We start from the raw sequence: 20,079 nt of genomic DNA on the forward strand, positions 1-20,079 counted from the left end.
TAATATTTAAATGAATGCAACCATCTTAAAACTTTTAGGTTACCTTTACGTCAAATGCTAACAAAATCGGTCATATTTGTTTACATTATTTCCTATTTGTATTGAACTTCACTTTACAATCATAGACAGATTTAACAAATAATTCGTAAACCTTATTTTAATGAGATGACACGTATACCTTATATTAGGTCAGTTTAACCGGTTGGCTTTGTACATATTTTAATCTCCAAATTCCTTTGAAATAAAACAACATATAAATTATTTAGATTTATATTCGAAATCTTAACACGAGATATAAATTTTGAACTTCCCACCAAGCTCGTGAAATATATAAATACATGCAGTAATGTACACAACGCTTATATACTAGAGTTGATAAGGCACCAGATTAGATAAAACGAGTATATAGAATTTCAGTACTGTCTTGGCACCTATTTTTAAAGTCAAAATCATTTAAAATTAATATTTTGAACGTTTTACCCCCTTTTGGTTTATTACATATATTTTTGTGTCTTATTCAGTAAAAAAATATCACAAAGCTTGTCAATGTTACTGCTACTGGCATAAATATGCCATTAACATTTGAAGAGTCTTTTCAAAAGGGATTATTTCTCTATGGACACCATACAAAAATGCCCTTTTGAAAAGGCACTCCTCACATCCATATTGACAAGGTGGTATCTTTTACCGGTAAATGTCACAATTGCATTTAAAGTTATACACTTTTTTTCTTGAAAAAATATAACTTTCTTTGCTATTTGTGAATTTTATATTTAGGTTTTATTCTTATGTTGGACTTAATTCAGTCATATTCAGTGTGTATTCAGTAAAATCAGCAACATTAAGGTCATGTTATTATGGTTGTTTTATAATTAATAATAAAATGATTTGGGGGTCAAACAACATTTCAAAACAATTAAAAAAAACAACAAAGTCTTTCAGGTGCCTATTAAGCTAAGGACTAAAAGTAAGATTAAAGATAGTACGCATCCGTGGTCCGAAAAACTGGAGTATTGTGGTATGTATTGGAAAATTGATATTCTTAATTACTCCCATAATATTACTTCATAAACAAAAGACATTCACGCAGCTAAAAATTACTTGGAAATAATTACGTCACAATTTTAAAAATTATTATTCATTTATCTACAGTCTTTTATACAAATAAGAGCGATTTTTCAAACTAGTTTTACTCAAAAAGGGCATGAAAATAATTGTAAAGGCGTTATTTACAAAATAATATATATTTTTTCCTTCAACCAGACTTTCTCAATGAAAGTTTTCAATGCGCCCAACTTATTTCAATGCCCTTCAAAACAATGAGGGCTATCGTTTTTGTGCTCACCAGTTGGCGCCACTGTAGATGTAGGTCCAGAAAAACAGAACTCAAAATTCTTCTATGCTTATTTTTATAAAATAAATACGTTCTAATATACACAAAGGTATTTTAACGTCTAAATGTGCCATTTTTACCCTGTTTAATTTTGCATATATTTTAGTTAGCACTTTTTTTTTTAAACTAACATTTATTGAGCTATATCTATTGTTTACCATGATTATTCAAAGACGGACAAAGATTTACCTCTATTATGAATAAGGAGTGAGAATTTCCGATAAAAAAGCTTGAAACCCCCAAAACTTCTATGCATTTGACATTTTGAAAGACCTCCATCTACACTAGCGCCCCTAGCGGCGAAATTAAACGCGGTAGCCCTCATTCGAAATACATTAAAAATTTCAGATGCGCACTCGTAAAGCTACAAAATATACATCAATACACATTGGCCTTTTCTAAAAGTACCGATGCTTCGCACATCGCCTTCGCCGTGGATCGCACTAAGAACATCAAATGCAGCTGCTCAAACGCATTCAGTTGGACTCTGGTTCTCACCAACCCATGTAAAACCGTCGCTCTTTCTAAATCCAACCATCTTTGTAGAGACAATTCACGGTCATCTACTGGGACGCCTTGAACGACATCTAAAGGACCCCATAACATGAATTCCAAGACTGATTTTGCCTGGTTTAGGGAGATCGCTCGTTCTTCTTGTAGTACTTCCTTGAGTAGTGGGGTTAGTTTCTCGCTTGGGAGGATGATCTCTAGAGCTTTGATGGCGCACTTGCAGAGAGAGTTGAGGTGGGCGTCAGGTGTTGATTTGTTCATGTCGTCGCTTAATCTGGAAATTAAAATGGTGGATAAGTTTTTTTTTTAAGAATTTCTTGAGGAGTTTAGGAAGGTACTTGAGGATGCAATTTGACCAATGCAAGAATCATTATTCCCATTGGATAAGTGCACAGAACTATATCTTGATATACTTGTAGTTCTGTGGATAAGTTATGTGGATAAATTAAAATGGTGGATAATATTTTTTTTAAGAATTTCTCGAGGAGTTTAGGAAGGTACTTGAGGATGCAATTTGACCAATGCAAGAATCATTATTCCCATTGGATAAGTGCACAGAACTATATCTTGATATAGTTCTGTGGATAAGTGACTAAGGCTGCTTTGGATAAATAATACCGATATTTCCAAGACATTCAAGTCTTAGTTATTAATCAACAATTTTCCTTTTCCCCTGTGATGCAGTTTGGTGTAGGTATGGGTTGTTAACTTTTGCAATCTTTGTTTTTCTTAAAGGTGCTCCTCAAGGTTTGGCCATCATAACTCTTTTATGAAATATTTCTAGATAAAATAATCTATAATATCGATGCAACGCTTACCCTTGTAAAATGCACAATCTCCCGTAGCAGTTCGTCTTCGGCGCCGACAATGAATTCAGCCTATCATCCGGAGTCGGCGAACTTATCCCGCTAGCCCCACAAGGCTGTTCCCTCAACGAAATAAAAGAGGTTAAACTCTCAGAAATATCTTCGACCCCTCTCGCTTGGAGGCACTTTAGGCCGTTGATGAGTTGAAGCATCATGAAGATGGCCTCGTGGATCTGCTCGGTTTGGACTAGTTGGTACTCTTTTGTGGATATCTCGACGGAGCGGAGGGATTCCCCGTAAGTTTGGAGCGTGTCGACCTGTGCTTGGGCTAGCACGACGATGGTTGCTGAAAAGAGATAAAGAAACCTTTAAGATATTGAACAAAAATACATCGTCACCACAATAACCACTATTCGGGAAATAGTAGTCCACCTAGCATACTGCTTGAAGAGTTTTTAAGGGGTATCCATTTTACAGATGTTGAGTTCAAGGTCAGTGTTTAATTGTAACAACCGATACAAATTGAACAGGAAGTTGAAATGGATGGTTCGTACCTATGCTGTTCATACTATATTTTGGAATATGTAGGTACTTATACATAGGTACTTATACTTATCACTAGCAGGAAAAACGCTTTTGACAAGACGAAGAATAAAGGACTTAAGCGTTGGTTACCCAGGATCAAAAGGATTCAGATCTCTGACAGATGGTGTTCGGAAGGCTTTCCTATTTGTAAACTTACAGTAACTTTCACATCTATTTAGATGTAGTCAAAATAGGGGTTAACCTACCTTGCACCAAGTCATCGCCTTCTTCTCCGAACTGCTGCATCGGCACCAGGTCGCAGAACTCCGTGATAGCGTTCAGGCTGAGGGTCTGAGGCTGCATCGACTGTTGGCAAACGAGTTGAGAGGCCGTTTGTTCCTTGTGGACCATCAGAGTGACGTTCACTGGGCCTGTAATTAAGAACAAGACTGATGAGACCAAGAATAACGCCAAGACCAAGACCGGTAACAAGTGTGACGGGAGGAAAAACCTGAGCATATTTGTGTGTAGAGACTGACTGAGATATAGCTTGCGAAAGGACTATAGGTATCCCAAACCCCCTTTACAAGAGGAGGGCTTTGTCTATCAGTAAAAAGTCAAGGTATATACCTAAGTAGACTGGTGACGATGATGCCGAATGAACAACAATAACGCAAGTAGTGATCACAAATGGAAGGAAAATACTGTGTTCATTGGTGCTTATTTCACTACGAAATCGTCTTTCTAGGGTGAGCTAGCTAAGCTAAGCTTTTAAATGGTGATTCCAAGCGATTAGGCCTTGATTAATGGTTTTTGCTTTTAGCAAGAAGAGGACCATGCAGTCATCCATCAGCTAAGTTCAATAGGTTGATGATTACGGGTCACTTCTAAACAAGATCAGCACAGGACCCGGAACCTGGAAGAGTTGTGGCGAACTCGATAATGAGCGATAAGTTTTTGATATCTATTAATTTTCTTGTGCTTGAATTTCGCATTTACTCGTAATGTAATCATTGAAAAGATTGCAGCTAAGGGAATTGGATTGATATTTCATAAATACCTTGGCTAGAGTTCCAAATGGCAGGGTAGAAAAGCCGCTTGCCCGCGCGCACGTTTTTCGACGACTGCACGGCGAAGTCGCTCCAGCGGAGATTAGTGCATGCCTTGAGGCCGCGGAGTGAGGGCTGCATCGTGGCACTCTGCTGTACCTGATGATATTATCAATGGGGTTAAAAACTAAGTAAACTTATTATGAAAGCGACATCTGGAATGACAAAAGAATATTTTTAAAATATTTCCGAAGAGTGTTAATGTTTATAAAAACAGTTTGATAGGACCCCACTCCATTTAAATCACCATATATGTAGTTTTAAGAATTTTCTGCCCCACCACGCATAATATCATTGATTTATTTACCTTTAATAGGTGGGGCTCAGGAGCTTTCCCTACGCTTACCTATCTTTGTTTGTCTGTTATGGATTGAATGATGGGTAAAACGGGGAAAATGTTAGGTACTTATTAAAATATTCGGAATCATCCTTCGCGTGTGTAGTGTTTTTGTAGGTAAGTGATCATTGCAAATGCAGGTAAATAAGTCGTTTAAAAAAACCTACTTATTCAAATAACTTTGTACCTAACACTAGCGTGACTAACGAAAACAAATCATGCTCGAAAAAAATAAAAAAATGAGTGTAAAAACTGCAAGTGGGTTTCTTGGAAAGTGAGATAAAAACTTAGTGCCCAAGAATGTCCTTATTGTTCGAACACGGAAGTATCAGACCTCTACTGTATATCTGTCTCCAAAGGCCTTGATTTTTAATCACAATCACAGTATGAATCATACAAGTCATGCACATCAAATATTTAGTTTTTATTCACTTTAAAAGATTACCTATTGTAAAATTAATCTAGGTATAGTATTTTATTGCACGTTGATATATAGTAAAATTGAGAAGCTTTGGACTCTCAGTAAGCGAAAATTGTGTAAGAAGACAAACATTTTAAATTATGACCCTGTTGATTTGAATGAATTACAGTAATACAGTGTAAAACTGATTCGTACTGAATAATGAGAATTTTAATTGAAATACCTAAGTGAGAAATCATTTTATCTTTCATAGTGAAACACCTGAGGATCTATTTACAGATCAATGCCGCTAAAAATGCGGAAGGAGACGTTACATCCAATATATGTCGTTAATGGTCACGGAATTTTTAAATTGTATAATAAATACCTGTTCTAAAACCTGCGCTAGCGCCTCGTGGTTAGCAATGACGACGGCCCCGTAATTATCCTCCAGATTCCTGTGCACAACACTGCGTCCCTTTCGCACCCGCAGCTTATTCGTAGTTGTTTTTGGCGTCATCTCGTTCTGATAATCCTCATTGCCAGTGTCCATGTTGTCGTTAGAACTGTAGAAGCTATACGGGGAGTATATCTCTGATTCTGTTTCGCTCCCGCAGTATGGAAGAGAGGATCTGAAGCCGTTGTATTTCGGGTATTCGACGCTTTCGTCTTTCCGCGTCTCTATCGGCTTGGAATCACACTCGGGAGAGCTTGATCGCGCGTGGTTTACGTATTCGTAATCGCTGTCACTGTTTTTAGCGGAATCTGAGGTTTCCTCGTACTTGTTAGAGTTGTAGACGTCGTCGTAATTGTGGATGACGGCTTCGTTGGTGGCCTGTACGAGTTCTTGGGGGCCGTCCTCGTCTTTCTCGTCGTCTATGGGTGTTCTACGTTTGGGGAGCTCTAGGTGAGCTTCTCGCTCTCGCATGCTAGCTGTGCGTTCGGGTTTTCTAGGGGCTAGGGCTGACCGGATCTCGCCTAAAAAAAAAAAGAAATCTTGAAGTAGTGTGTGGTGCCAAAGGCTAATTTCAAGTAAGAATTCTGGAGGATATTGAAGTGAGAAAAGTGACCATTGGGCTACCTTTATGATAGGTCCATGTCAATGTCACGGCAGCACTGAAAATTTTGAAAAAAAAAACATGGCGTTAGGCCTGGCCTATCACGAGTCAAATATATTCCTAAAATAAATTCTAACTTGATTCAGGAATTTTAGAAATGAAACCAAAAACAATCGTATTTAAACAAATAGCACGCTACACCGCCTTTCTCCACTCAGTGTCATACACGTTCACTAAACACTGCATCCTCCTACATTAATATGGCATTCCAATGCTAATGAACTTACCTAGATTCGCATAAATATTGTCGCTCTTGTTCGGCGGTGTCCACGCTTGCTGTTTTTGCTTCTTTTGGAGAGCAGCCGACTTCGGCGGCGGCGGTCTGGCCGGCTTGTGAACTGTGGCCACCTTTGTCTCTTCACTCAAGTGCCTTGGAGGAGGAGGGGGCTTGTTTACGACCTTCGGCGTCTCTACCTCAGTTGCCGAACTACTCCCACTATATATCGACACGTCATCGTGACTCATCCGACGAATCTCGGATATCTCTTTCGGCTTCACGACCTCAACATTCGACCCGTTTATGTCCAACGGATGTATGATCACCAGCCGTGGTTTCGGTTTCGGTGTTAAATCGAAGATTTCTTCGGGTTTGTGGGCTACTTTCGCCACTGTTGCTACGCTGAGCTCTTTCTTGTCTAAGTCTTTTGATGAGCCTATGCGTAAGAGTTTTTTGATGGAGAATTTTAGCTTGCCTTTGCGCTTTTCGTCTAAGAGCAGATTATCGTGTGACAAAGATATGTTTCTTCTAGGGGCAGGTTCTGGGATGACATCAACCTTTTTAATCTCAACAGTATCAGCAGGTTTCACTTTAGGCATCGCGGAGGATATGGTTGCTCGCTCTCGCTTCTCCATTTCTCTTACTACAGGAGAGTCAGATTTGGTGAATCCATTTGTATTCCTTTGATACAAATTTGGATACTCGTCTATTGATGGCGATGATGGAGGTGACGGTGCTTTAGATTTAGTAAGGCTATTGAGTGACGTATCGCTGTCTTGCTTTGTTAGAACAGGTTTCGCGTAGTAAATCGGTTCAGGTTTTTCTTCATGCACCTCAGTTATTTCGTTATTTTTCTCCTCGCTAATAGCTCGGGCCGACCGATCGTCTTCCACTTTAGTTTGCAAATGCATAACTGTTTGCGGCGTTACGACGGCTTTTTTAGTGGTTTGTTTTATAACCGGCTTGATCGGCAACTTGGGTTTTTCAGGTACGGCAGGTTTGGGAGACATTATATCAGTAATCATTCCGTGAAGGAAAGATGGACGAGGATCCATTGTAGGCATTGGGCTCTTAGGTAACGCTGGGGCTTCGGTGGTTTCATCTGGATCTGCCCTACCATCTGGTTCGCCAGCTAACTCTCTACTAGCCTCAGCAGAAAATACGTTGTCATGAGGCTTTGGCACAATTGGTGGCATATCTATAATCGGACTTTGGAACGTCGAGTAGCCGTTGCTGGCTTGCCCATCTATTTTTCTGAGCTGCCCTATCGGGGACATCTTGATGTTCTTATCGGTATCGTTGAACACTTTTATCTTGACTGTCTCTTCACATTTCGTTTCGGAGAAATGGCCGCTATCGTCGTTATCGGAGTCCGTGCGACCGCTGAAACTTTCGTCGTCTGACGTTAGAGAATTGTTGGCGGTGGAATTAAGAGTGCTTACCGCTGAATCAACACTACTGCTTTCAACATTTATCTTACAAAACTTGAATTCAGATCGGCTGAGATTTACTTTAGGCCTTTCCTGTGTTTTAGGCAAGGGCGATTTCCTCACGATCGCATTCTTTTTGGTCTCGCACATTTCTTTCTTGTCGAAGTCATCTTGCATGCTTTCCTTTATCTTCCCCTCTACTACGGTGGGTTTGGTGCAATCTTTTTGTGTGTAACCAAGATCAGTGGCATTTGTGATTCTGTTCTGTTCTAAAGTTTCTGATATTTCTTCAAGCAGCGATTTTTCAGTACATATACTTTCTGTTGTGCTATCTGCTTGTATAATAGTTTCGGTTTCTTTAACGTACGTTGACAGAATAATATTGGTTTTATAGTTATTAGTTTCTTCGGAGGATGCGTCCGTGACATGTATAACGGCGGGTTTTCGACCATGCGATTTTACATTTGGGCTTTTGTTCTCTTGCCCAAACGGAGTAACTGAGACTAGTAAAGTCTTCTTCTTTCCATCGGAATCCGTTTGCATTTTCCCTAACAGTAAAGAGGTGTAAGATTTGCTTGCAGTCTCACCCAATAGATTAGCTTTAACTGTGTTAAAATCTGTGTTCAATTTGGTGACTTTATGAAGTTCTCTCTCTTCCTCTGTATCAGGAAAACTGTCATCGTCTTCAGTTTCTTCTGAAATTTCGAATTCTTCTCCATCAGACCAGTCGTCACCACCGTAGCCAATGACACTGCTCACCTCTTCAGGGAATCTGACATTTCGTTTGTTTTTCTTCTTGGGGTGTGTTTTGAGTATGCTGGGTGGTGTTTTCTTGAAGAAGGTGCTTCTGTTCTGGAAGGGGGTGTTGATATACTTGCTGCCCTCGGTGGTGCGCTCCTGCTTGAGGTGGTCCTCGCGGGACTTGAAGCAGTTGGAACAGAAGTCCTTCTTCCAGGCGTTCTGCACGAAGTTGTGGCACACCGGCGACATGTTGCCGCGCGAATATCGCCTGTTTATCGCGTAACTGGCATTCTGGAAAGAAGGAAAAAGAGAACATAAGTATTCCGCAGAAAATATACCTTTTCACCTCAGCAGCTCGAACAAGCCTACTTTCGTCACTCCCTGGAGTGAGGAAAGTGCGACTTTCCTCACTCCAGGGAGTGAAACAATGTAGCTTTTTAATTTAGTGAAGGCCATAAACTTAATACTTTTATTAAAAAAAATTATGGTACGATACGGTACGGTCCGGTCCGGTCCGGTCTCGTATCGTATCGTATCTTATCGTATCGTACATATTATAATACTTTTTTTTTCTGTTTATTCTGTGTAATTCGAAATACATTTTAACCTTTAATATGTTCTCACTACTGAGGTGAAAAATTATGTGTGCAACACGAGAGCAAAGTTATTTTACATCTCGTGTTTTTGAGTCCCTCGCTACGCTCAAGATTCTACCTTAAAATCACTCGCTTCGCTCGTGATTCAATTATAGAATCTTTCGCTTTCTCGGGACTCAAAATAAACACTTGCAAGAAAAACCAACTTTCCTCTCTTGCTGCACAAATAACTATTAGTGGCAGTCAAGAAATTTATTTTCAGTGCTCCTTCGTATTTAATTCGCAGTTCAAACTTAAGGATGACTCACGTTAGACCGGACCGTGTCCGGGCCGGAGCTTCCGGCGCTTCGTTTTCTATGGAAAGCATCACGTGATCACCTACTGTCATGTCATAGAAAAGTAAGCGCCGGAAGCTCCGGCCCGGACACGGCCCGGTCTAACGTGAGTCATCCTTTAATGAGTTAATGAGCAATACATATGTACCTATGCAAGAACGACGCGACCCCAAAAATCGTTATCTTAGACAAGAATACCCAAAAGTAAAGTAAGTGTCAGAGCTAATTTGTACATTATACCTAAGTAATAACATAAAAACAATTTCGGGTGTTTTGGCGACTCATTTGGTCATTGGCGAAATGGCGACATAAAATACGTCAAGTCACTGAAAAAAGTGAAAAATATACCAAAGTCGTTTCCTTTTATTTTCAAAGGCGAATCGATAATTTAGGGTAATGGAGCTAGAGCTAATCGTCGTAAACATGAAAATATTAATCGTTAATGAGTGATTTAACTTAACCAATTAGTTGCATGTGAGCTATTTTACGGTCTTGAAGTTGATGCGTTTTCAAGTACTAATTCCTATTAATATTTGTAAGTAGACCGTGTTTACTTATAATAAAAAATATTTGAGTGACAATCTCCCTCCTCATTTCAGCATGAACTATTTAGTTACAATTAATTGGTATTTTAAACCATTAACGCATAATGGTTCTCACACTTGAAATTTAACAAAATGTATTTGGTTTCGGTTTAAAATTATTTATTCCCATAAGAATATTATACATATTCACTTAAATGAGAACATAAAGGTTTTCTTATTATTGTATTACGTGCCCGGTCTACTTAACATTTTCTGCAGCGTATAATTTGTGCAACTCTATATATTTTTATATAGTAATTACTAAAATTATCTATTGATTTATACCTAGTGTTATTTCATACGATTATGAATAAACAGGTAACATCTATCGTACCGCGGCGTAACGATGTGCTAAGATTCATTTACAGATTTACCAAGCTCTGATCGACCAGTAAAAGTATGACTTGACCACGAATATTTATGAATAATCTCGGGGTCTAGTTACACTGGTTAAAACATTGGGAATAGATGTAGTTGCGCAAAAACTCGTTCCTTTGAAGATATTTGCTTATTATGAATTTGCTGCTAAATTACCTTTGCCGTTATACGTGCGGATTCCTTATACGAGACGTGCTTTAGACATGTAAGCAGGTTTATTGACTTTATGCATAGGTATAAACTAACAGGTACCTATAACAAATAAACACGAAATGTGGATCGTATCCATCGAGTATTGCCAATTACTAGGTGGTAGAAGCCAACATCACCGATGCACTCAGTAAATATGAAAAAGTGAGTTTGTGTATCTCGGGTCGCTGATAACCTGTGACGGTGGCTGCAATGGCGAAATACGCCGTAGATCTGGCATGGCCAAAAATGCTATGGCGAACCTCGACAAAATCTGGGCGAACAGAAGCATTTGTCGTTCAACCAAGGTGCCCTTGACTCGATCTCTGGTATTCTCGATCTTCGTATACGGTGCCGAGAGGAGCTTGAAATGTCGTGACAGGTCAAAAATCGACGCTTTTGAAATGTGGTGTTGGCGAAGACTCCTACGCATACCCTGGACGGCTATGAGAACCAATAAGTCCATCCTAGAGGAGCTAGAAATCACCACACAGCTCTCTACAATATGTCAAGAACGCGCACTCAGCTTTTTTGGTCATATCATGCTGTGTAAAAAGCATGACCTAGAAAAGCAGATTATCTTGGGTGAAATGGCTGCCAAGCGTGCGGGAGAAAGAGCACCCATGAGTTGGTTTGATGCTGTCAAGAGGGTGGTTAGTGGCAACATGCAGTGCGTGAACCATATGGCTTATAACCTATGGAATGGTCACGATCCTCAGCAATGAGGGACCGAGGAAGAAGAAGAAAAAGCCAGAGATGGTAGATAAAGAAAGATCGAGTTTGAAACAGATTCGATCAATGATTGCCTTGGTAAGTAAATGTCATGGCCATTGCCGGATACTGCAAGGAAGATGAAATGGAATGTTAAGTAAACCAGTCAATAGACAGTCTCCCAGCAGTTGTGGGGTCGTCCTCTCTATATAAAAAAAATCTAGTAGAGCTAAACCTACTAGTATTAGGTGATTTTAGTTATTTAGGATTAGTTAAGCCAAAGAGGATATAATAAGGTAGAGCGGTACTGTCATAGTAAATTTTGTAACCACTGTAAATTCACTGCCATCTATACTTTAAAACTAAAAATGAAGATTTATAAAAATACGTTAAAATTTATTTAAATATGGATAAATGATTTTTTTATTTGCATTCATCATCATTAACTTAAGAGTTATTCTCTTGTCGGTGGAGTATCTTCCAGCTTTCCCTATCCCGCGCCAACTCTTTGACTTTTTGATACGACACGACCCCTACTTTTTCTTTCACTTGATCTAAAAAGCTGCGTCTGGGTTTTCCTCTACCCCGCTTCCTTCCTATCCGCCCCTCCAGGATAGTTTTAAAGAAGTAGTCGTGTCGTATTAAGTGTCCTATCATTTTCCCGCGTCTATTTGCAATAGTGTTCAGAATAGCTCTTCTTTCACTCACTCTTCTTAGCACCTCCTCATTCGTTATCCTGTCTCTCCAACTAATGCCTTCCATTCGCCACAAGCACCACATTTCAAATGCTTCCATTCTCTTTCTATCTCTTAGGGTCATTGTCCACGTTTCACTTCCATAAAGGGCTATACTCCACCTTAAACCTTTTAATCAGTAGCTTCTATATATTTTTATATGATATTGTCTTCGGTTACCGCGATAGTTACTCATGAAATAAAACTATGAAAACGGATTATATCGCGTATATTGAATTTATTTTTATATGATTTTGACCCATGTTCTTTCACTGGTATGCGTTAAAATTATAAATAACAAACGAAATCGTCAACGCCCTCTATACGAGAGTAGGCCAAAGCTAGTGGCGCCATCTGATCGAGAATCAAATTTTCGTGATTTTCGAGGCACGTTTTTTCCTTAGACTATCCATCTATTACGGAGTTATATCTATCTTAAATGTTTATCTCTAGCTTTGCAAATTTTCCAGAAGTTTTCGAGAACTATCACAACTTTTCGGAGACTCCATGCAATCTGAATTTTGGAAGCTCTCAAGTAGGTACCTTAATTTCGTGTCCCAAGTGCCCAGTTTACATAATATTAAGTGCAGTGCCATTGCAGCGCGATGGCTACGTGTCATCACGACGTCTGTTTGCTCAGCTTTCTCTGCTAATCAAGTATGCGTGGACATTGTTTAGCACCTGAGGAATAGGAATTGGAATGTGATGATAAAACAATTTCACTGCTCCTATGTTTGGTATGCGGGCAGGTTGAAATACAGCAAAGGGGAAAACTAAAAAAATCAAATTGGTATTCTTGTGATGACAATACGTTTTATGAGGTTTGAAATATCTGGGTGCCTACCACAGTAAACCAGTCAATAGACAGTCTCCCAGCAGTTGTGGGGTCGTCCTCTCTATATAAAAAAAATCTAGTAGAGCTAAACCTACTAGTATTAGGTGATTTTAGTTGTTTAGGATTAGTTGAGCCAAAAATCGTATAATACGATAGAGCGGTACTGTCATAGTAAATTTTGTAACCACTGTAAATTCACTGCCATCTATACTTTAAAACTAAAAATGAAGATTTATAAAAATACGTTAAAATTTATTAAAATATGGAGAAATGATTTTTTTATTTGCATTAATTATTTTTATATGATATTGTCTTCGGTTACCGCGATAGTTACTCATAAAATCGTGGTGCCTACTGCCTAGCCAAGATGCCGCCAATGGTTTGCGCCGTAGCGAGCGAAACGGAAATCTGTCTATCACTCTTCCATATTAGTGCGACAGAAAGACATTAGCGTTTCGTTCGCTACGGCACAAACGATTGGCATCTTGGCTAGGCCCTCTGGGCACCACTTTAAGAGTCTCACGAACCCACCGTTAAAAAGCCGCTCCCATACAATCGAATTCCCGCTCTCATTTTGAAACGACTTGACTTAGATTTGATGAAGACGAAGATTTGAGTTAATATTTGCTCGAAATACCTACCAGAAAAAAAACGAATTCCTATCTAGTATCGAATCAGACAAAAATAGTCTTAATTTTTACCAAGTCTGTCTCTTAGTGCCATTTACACCATCCCACTAACCCGGGGTTAACCCGTTAACCCAGTGTCAAATTGTACTGGTAACCAAGGTAACTCCAGGTTTAACCGGTTAACCCCGGGTAAGTGGGATGGTGCAAGTGGCGCTTAGAATTCATTGGAGATAGTTTTATCAATAGAAATTAAAAGCCATTACGCAAGGCCAATGACATAACTGCGTGTAAAATGAATTCATTGAACCGTCAACAATGTTTTGATTGCTATCGTGAATCTATCAAAGTAGAGACAAATTAATAAGAGAGGTAGAAATGGGAATTAGCCTCATGCATGAAGTTTATATTTGAACGAAATATGTTTTATTCGGATGTTTGTTACCGTTATATCATGTTACAAATGCATTTCCGTTTTTAGATTACTTAAAATTATAAATAAAAAGTACAAAAATTTGCCCGCGAAAAGCTAGTGAGCGAAACGCTCGAAACGCCACGTGACGTCACGCGTTCGACAGATTAGTGTCATTAGTAGCAAACGTCAGTTGGGCCGCCCAACGTGTGACGTCATCACGCTCTGTCGAATTCGCGCCAAAAATTATGAGCGTTTCAACCGCTCAAAAATTTTCAACATTTTAAATATTTTTTAATAAAATAATGTTAAGGTTTACAAAAGTATTTTTATCATTTCCGGTGTTCCAACGATATAAATTATGAATCCAAAAATAAAAATAAATTCATGCATGGAGCTAATTAGTACACACAGTTCCATGTCACTTGTTCAGTTCCACATACATTTTATGTTAACTTTTCGTCATATAGGTATACTCATTTTCTAAGGTTTATAAACCTTTGTTTGACACCATAATTAGTTATTAGGGTGGATTGTATCTTCCTGAAATTTTGGGTTGGGCTAATAATAAATAATGTAGTAATAGTTAAGTAACTAACGTAGTCATAAACCAAACTAAAATTCTATAAATAAAATGTATCTTAAATAAAGAATTAATAAATTAATTTCACCTACACACTGGGTACTAATACTAATCTAGATATTGTTATTATACGAAGATACAAGGAACTAACTAAGATTGCACAAGAAATATGCAGCGAAATTGTGGCGAGTTTGCGATATCTACAATGATAATTTGATAATAAGAATAACACTTCTCTCCAGATATGTTTGTTGACTTTTTGCCGGAAATTCAATTATCTGTGCCCTGCGGCCATGATTAGTGAAATTTGCGGCGAATAATTCAGGGGCATATCTCGATACACCCTGGTAAACATATTACTTAGCATTTGTTGTAAGTGCTATGCCACGAAAGTATAGAGATTGGCAGTTTTTTATTTATTTTTCGCTGGTTAAAGATAGTAATAGATTTTCGATGACACACGTACTTTGTTATTCGAATGTTAAACACAGTAGAGGGTATGGAAACAGTACGCAACAAATGACAAAACGGATTGTGTGCATTGTGCAGAATAGTTGAATGTGTTAAATTGTTAACATTCGGTCACGATACTGCGGTAATCGCTCGTAATCAGATTCCTACATACTTTCGCGGTTAGTGGATCAATTGGATCATTGTTTTACTTTTTTGGAAATGTGCAGGTGCTTTCAGGTTTTATTTTAGTATCCATCTCTACATTATTAGGCGATTGGTATATTCTTTGAGATTAGTTATGTCAACATTGCTCTAAAATATATAATTGTTTCGGTTTTTAAGTTGCAGTTATCGTTAAATAAGTGTTTTTATTTTCACATCGGTCTAATTCCAACTTCATAATTACTTACATAAATTTCTTGCTTTTGAAAGTTATATATTATGAGTATTATGGTTTGTTTAGTAGCTAAATAGTTTTTTTTATACTACCACGTCGGTGGCAAAGTATACGGCCCGCCTGATGGTAAGCAGTTATCGTAGCCTATGGACGCCTAAAACTACAGGGGTGTTACATGCCGACCATTTAAAACCCTGTAAACTCCTTTTTTGAAGAACTTCATACTGTAACCCCTCGAGAAAACCTCGGCATAGCTCGTTCCACAACCGGAGCGTCCGCGGAAGGAAATTAAAAAAAAACTAGGTGGGTCACTTGGAGGATTTAAACAAACGGAGTAGCCATTAACAGGCGTTCCCCTCTGTCGAAACTCTATGACCAATGGTCAAACACATTATACGGACTGACGTTGCTATTTTTACGTTACGTATACATTTGACGTGCCCCTCCCCCGCAAAAATCGGCAGACTGTTTTGTACAGAAAATTACAGACAAAGCGTCTCCATTTGGGTCAAGATAATATATGGAATCTCATAAATTTTTAGTCACATTTCAATAAAAGAGATCCCATATTTTACTTATAATTACTTAGGTACTTACAGATCAAAATCCGCATAAGTAATGTTCTAAAAAAAGTCGAAACATCGCGTAGCCATTTCGTTTTGGCGGTCATGTCAATGGATTGCACAACAAATCCGTTACGGTATTGTATTGTAGTGAACCAGAAAATAATTGTAACCGAAATATTACTATTATGTAAGGCAGCGTAACAATGTGTCGAGTTTTCTGGTAGGAATGATCTGTAAATTATTTTGAAATTGATATCGAATTATAGCGTGGGAAGTTTTAATTTGAGGAAGTTTTTTAGATACCTAATAAAGTCACGATTGTCACGAACGAGAATGATATTAATAATTGATAAAATTTAGTTTCAATAATTGTGTCTAGATTTAGTCTTAGTTTGTAGTTTAGATAGTACTGGCCGTAAGTAGTTCCTTACTAAATGTTTGACTGATTTAATTGTAATCAGTTCTGATATTTAAATTGTAATTGATTCCCCTCGATACAGGCATTGCCTAGTGCAGAGACCCCTGGTACGTGTAACCTTTAGCTGAAAAAAGGTTGAAAATAAATGTAACGTTTTTAATCAAAAGGTACCACACATTGTCGCTTAACATAAGGACGAAAATTGCTTGTATCTTTATATACGAAAAACCTGTCAGAGCGTCTTTATGGCAAGCGACAATGTGGTACTTTTTGCTTGAAAACAAATGATCTTTATTATTTTCTTTATGTACCTCTGTACTGTACTGACGATAAAAACGTTCATATTGAACATTGATTTCTTGTTTAATAAAAAAAAATAAAAAAAATTAGTGGAGCTTTACAACATTCGAATTATTTTTTGCATCAAATTTCAACAGCTTTGTCAATATCTAAGGACTGGAACTGTTTGAAATATTGTACAAATAGTCATCATATCATAATAAGATGTCTGAGTCATAAATGTCATACAAATTACTTTTGGAACCATTTTGACTTTCATTCACTTATTCGGTCCATTCATATCAGTTACTATGATGTAAATATTTTACTCTTTCGCAATAAACAAGGTCATATTCAGCAGCTAAACTAATACACAGCCTGTGTGCTGTGTTCGTACCGCATCCTTGACGAATAATGTCAGAGATGGTTCAAGCTAAGTAGGTCGCAAAGTGTATTGTGTAAACAAATGGTTGTAATAATATAAAAAAAAAAATTCTTTATTTTTTTCATTCATATGTCTCGTCCGAAACGAAGAAGGTAATAGAAGATGAAGAATAAATCATCATTTTTCAGCTAAAGGTTACAGACATACCAGGGGTCTCCGCACTAGGCAAATGCTTGTATCGCGGGGAACCAATTACAATTTAAATAAGAACGTTTAAGTCATTTAAAACGAATCCCTTTTCATTTCGTACTAGTTAAGTAGGTACACTAACGTGTTTAAAGGGGCCCACTGACTATCAGTCGCCGGACGATATCGGCCTGTCAGTAAGAACTTTTTAATTTGACAAATCCGAACAACTGACAGGCCGATATTATTTTTATTTGGCTTACAAAACAAGTTAGACATTTACATAAATTACATTAATAACTTACAGTTCAGATCGACTATAACTCAAAACGTGTGCACAGAAGGAAAGGAACATTCAGTTAAAATATAACGCTAGAGAAATGAGATGCCAAGAAAATTAAACAGTAATAAGATTTTAAGTTTACACATATATACTTAATTGAGTTATCTACTACTTAAACTAGGTCTAAACCTAAACAAGATAAAATAGTTAAAACAAACTATTATTTTGTCACTATAGCCAAGTTTTCTGTGCCTAAAACGCACAAATGCCACAGGCATATTGACCTGCAAGGATGCAATATGAAATTGGCTGTAGAAAGTATATTACTTATTTCAATTTTCACGAACCACCCGCGCATGTCAAGAGTTTTAAGTGTGCGTCGGGCCTCTCACCTCGACACATTCCGGTTTCAACAGCTGGTGTGTCGACCCCATTATCGGTGGTTGTGTGAACAGCTTTTATTTTTCTTTGACATGTCAATATTTGTTCGAAACACTAGTAGCTAGATGAATGGATAATGTTTCTTTCGTATAACGCGCGGCGATATAAAAAAGATGTCTGTTGTGTTTGATGGATTTTCAAAACTATCAAAGCGTAGATAATCACGTAACATACTTTCTCCTTTATTTAGGTATTTAAATTTTATGGTAGATATTCATATAAATATCTACAATATAGCAATAGTCTGGCTTAGAAACAAATACGAGTATGTGGTTTTCATTATACAAATGATAATTAATTTTTGTCAAACATAAAAACACTACAATTAAGCAAATAACTTAATAAATAAAAAAATTGGTCTGTCGTAGTCACTCGGTAGGGTGCCCAGACCAGAAGGCTGGCCGCATTGCCCCGCTGGATGGCAGTGCTGATCCGCTGGGCAAAATATAGGCCAGCCCTCTCTCTGGTCACCAAGCCTCTATAAAAGAAATGCCTTTGGGACTTGAACTTAAGGTCAAGTAAGGTTTCAATCGAAATTAGCATTGTAACACTTATCTTGTGATCGCTATTTTTGTAACAAGAACTTTTATAAATTTATTGTAGGTCAATGGCCAATAGACGAAGTAATAATAACCTTTGAAATGATAAACCGTAAAATTTTGATCCAAAGTTATCGTAGGAAGTCATTAGATACGTGCAGGTACAACAGTAACCGGTTTACCATAAATAAGAAGCATACAATAAGAACGGTCATGAGAATATAAGAGAAAATTGGCAAGATTTATCAGTGCCAGGACTGCCAGGCGCTTCCGGTAATCGAAAACTATCGTGTGATTCAGCTACCTAATGCACCAAATGTAGGTGTACCTACAGAGCATATTCCGAAGAAAATAAGAAGAAACCGCTCTGGTAATCTTTCTTACCACCAGGAACCACTACATAAAAGTGGTAATTTCTCAAATCATTGTTGTGTCATAACGTATACCTGGCGCCCAATAATCTAATTCACTCAGTCAAATCATCACTCGTCACGCCACGATTAGCAAACACAATTCACATACGTTTTTTGTCGTACAATCTCCAGTTGCGTGGCAAGGTAAATAAGTTAAGGTATGTTAATAGTCAGCTTTCTAACCAAGCCGGATGGGCCCTATAATTCGAATCGATTAGATCAAGGGGAGTAATTCCAATCCCTTATCAAGATTAGGCGACTCGGGGCCTCAAGTGGACTAGTATAAACAGCACTTCAACAATATTTAAATATACATATAGATAATTTTACACATTTAAAATGTATGTGTCGGATTATGCCAACAGCTACAGAGCTTAGGATGTCAGTTCTAGTTATTTTGTGATGTGTTTACAAGTAAATGTTAAGCATAATTATAATAACTGATAAAAAAAAATACTTTTACTTTTTAATAATGTTGAGGTATGATGGGCAAGTGAGGAGAAATATCCATAACAAGCAGTTTGAGCCCACAACGTATAAGTATATTGTAAGGCATGTGAAACGTAATAAAAGTTTCCACGTAATATTACGTTTAACTTTTTACAACATGCTGCCTTTCAGTAGTTTTAGTGACAAAAAGGATAAATCTTTAACCTTTAAAGATAACCTTTTACTTTAAGGGACATTCAGAGGTCACCAGTGGTCTGCGAATCACTGGATGAGAAAATAATTGCTACGGATCTCGAGGTCACGTTATATTGGCGCCCAACTCGACACCTGCGCCTGCGCAGCCCATGGTAACACTCGACCAGATTACCGCCTCGGGTAACTTTACCTGTCAGTAATTACTGCCCTTTCATTTACCTAAATTTACGAGTTCAGGTTCGTAATGACTGTGGTTATGTGCGTTCTTACACGAATGTGATACAGTTTGAATGCTTTAAATTCATTCTTGACTAGTTTCTCATACAATAATGCAGTAAGTCAGCATCAAAAGTTTAAAAGTAACGGATTAGACGCGTCAAAAGCTTTCATTCTCTGATATACAGGTCTGTGTATACAGTAATACGTAGCGGCCCTTTTATTAAATATCTACCGTTAAACTTAAATAATCACAATTATTTAGCAGTGGCGCTAGTGAGCAAGTTGA

The 20,079-nt window shown here is 37.9% G+C and overlaps 1 protein-coding gene across 3 annotated transcripts in view; it reads right to left on the reverse strand.

The window, feature by feature from the left end:
• Positions 1-254: 254 nt before the first annotated feature.
• Positions 255-20,079, reverse strand: part of LOC134744528 (uncharacterized) — a 106,093-nt gene continuing 86,268 nt past the window's right edge. For all 3 annotated transcript variants that reach the window (XM_063678333.1, XM_063678334.1, XM_063678335.1), the window contains exons 2-7: positions 6,426-8,877; positions 5,469-6,058; positions 4,295-4,442; positions 3,501-3,665; positions 2,722-3,055; positions 255-2,177 (exon numbers count right to left, since the gene is read on the reverse strand). In XM_063678333.1, coding sequence (XP_063534403.1) covers positions 1,772-2,177; positions 2,722-3,055; positions 3,501-3,665; positions 4,295-4,442; positions 5,469-6,058; positions 6,426-8,877 — 4,095 coding nt within the window. In that variant the 3' untranslated portion in view covers positions 255-1,771. The remainder of the gene's footprint in view (positions 2,178-2,721; positions 3,056-3,500; positions 3,666-4,294; positions 4,443-5,468; positions 6,059-6,425; positions 8,878-20,079) is intronic.

This window comes from Cydia strobilella, chromosome 10 (genome assembly GCF_947568885.1).
Source record: "Cydia strobilella chromosome 10, ilCydStro3.1, whole genome shotgun sequence".
NCBI lineage: Eukaryota > Metazoa > Arthropoda > Insecta > Lepidoptera > Tortricidae > Cydia > Cydia strobilella.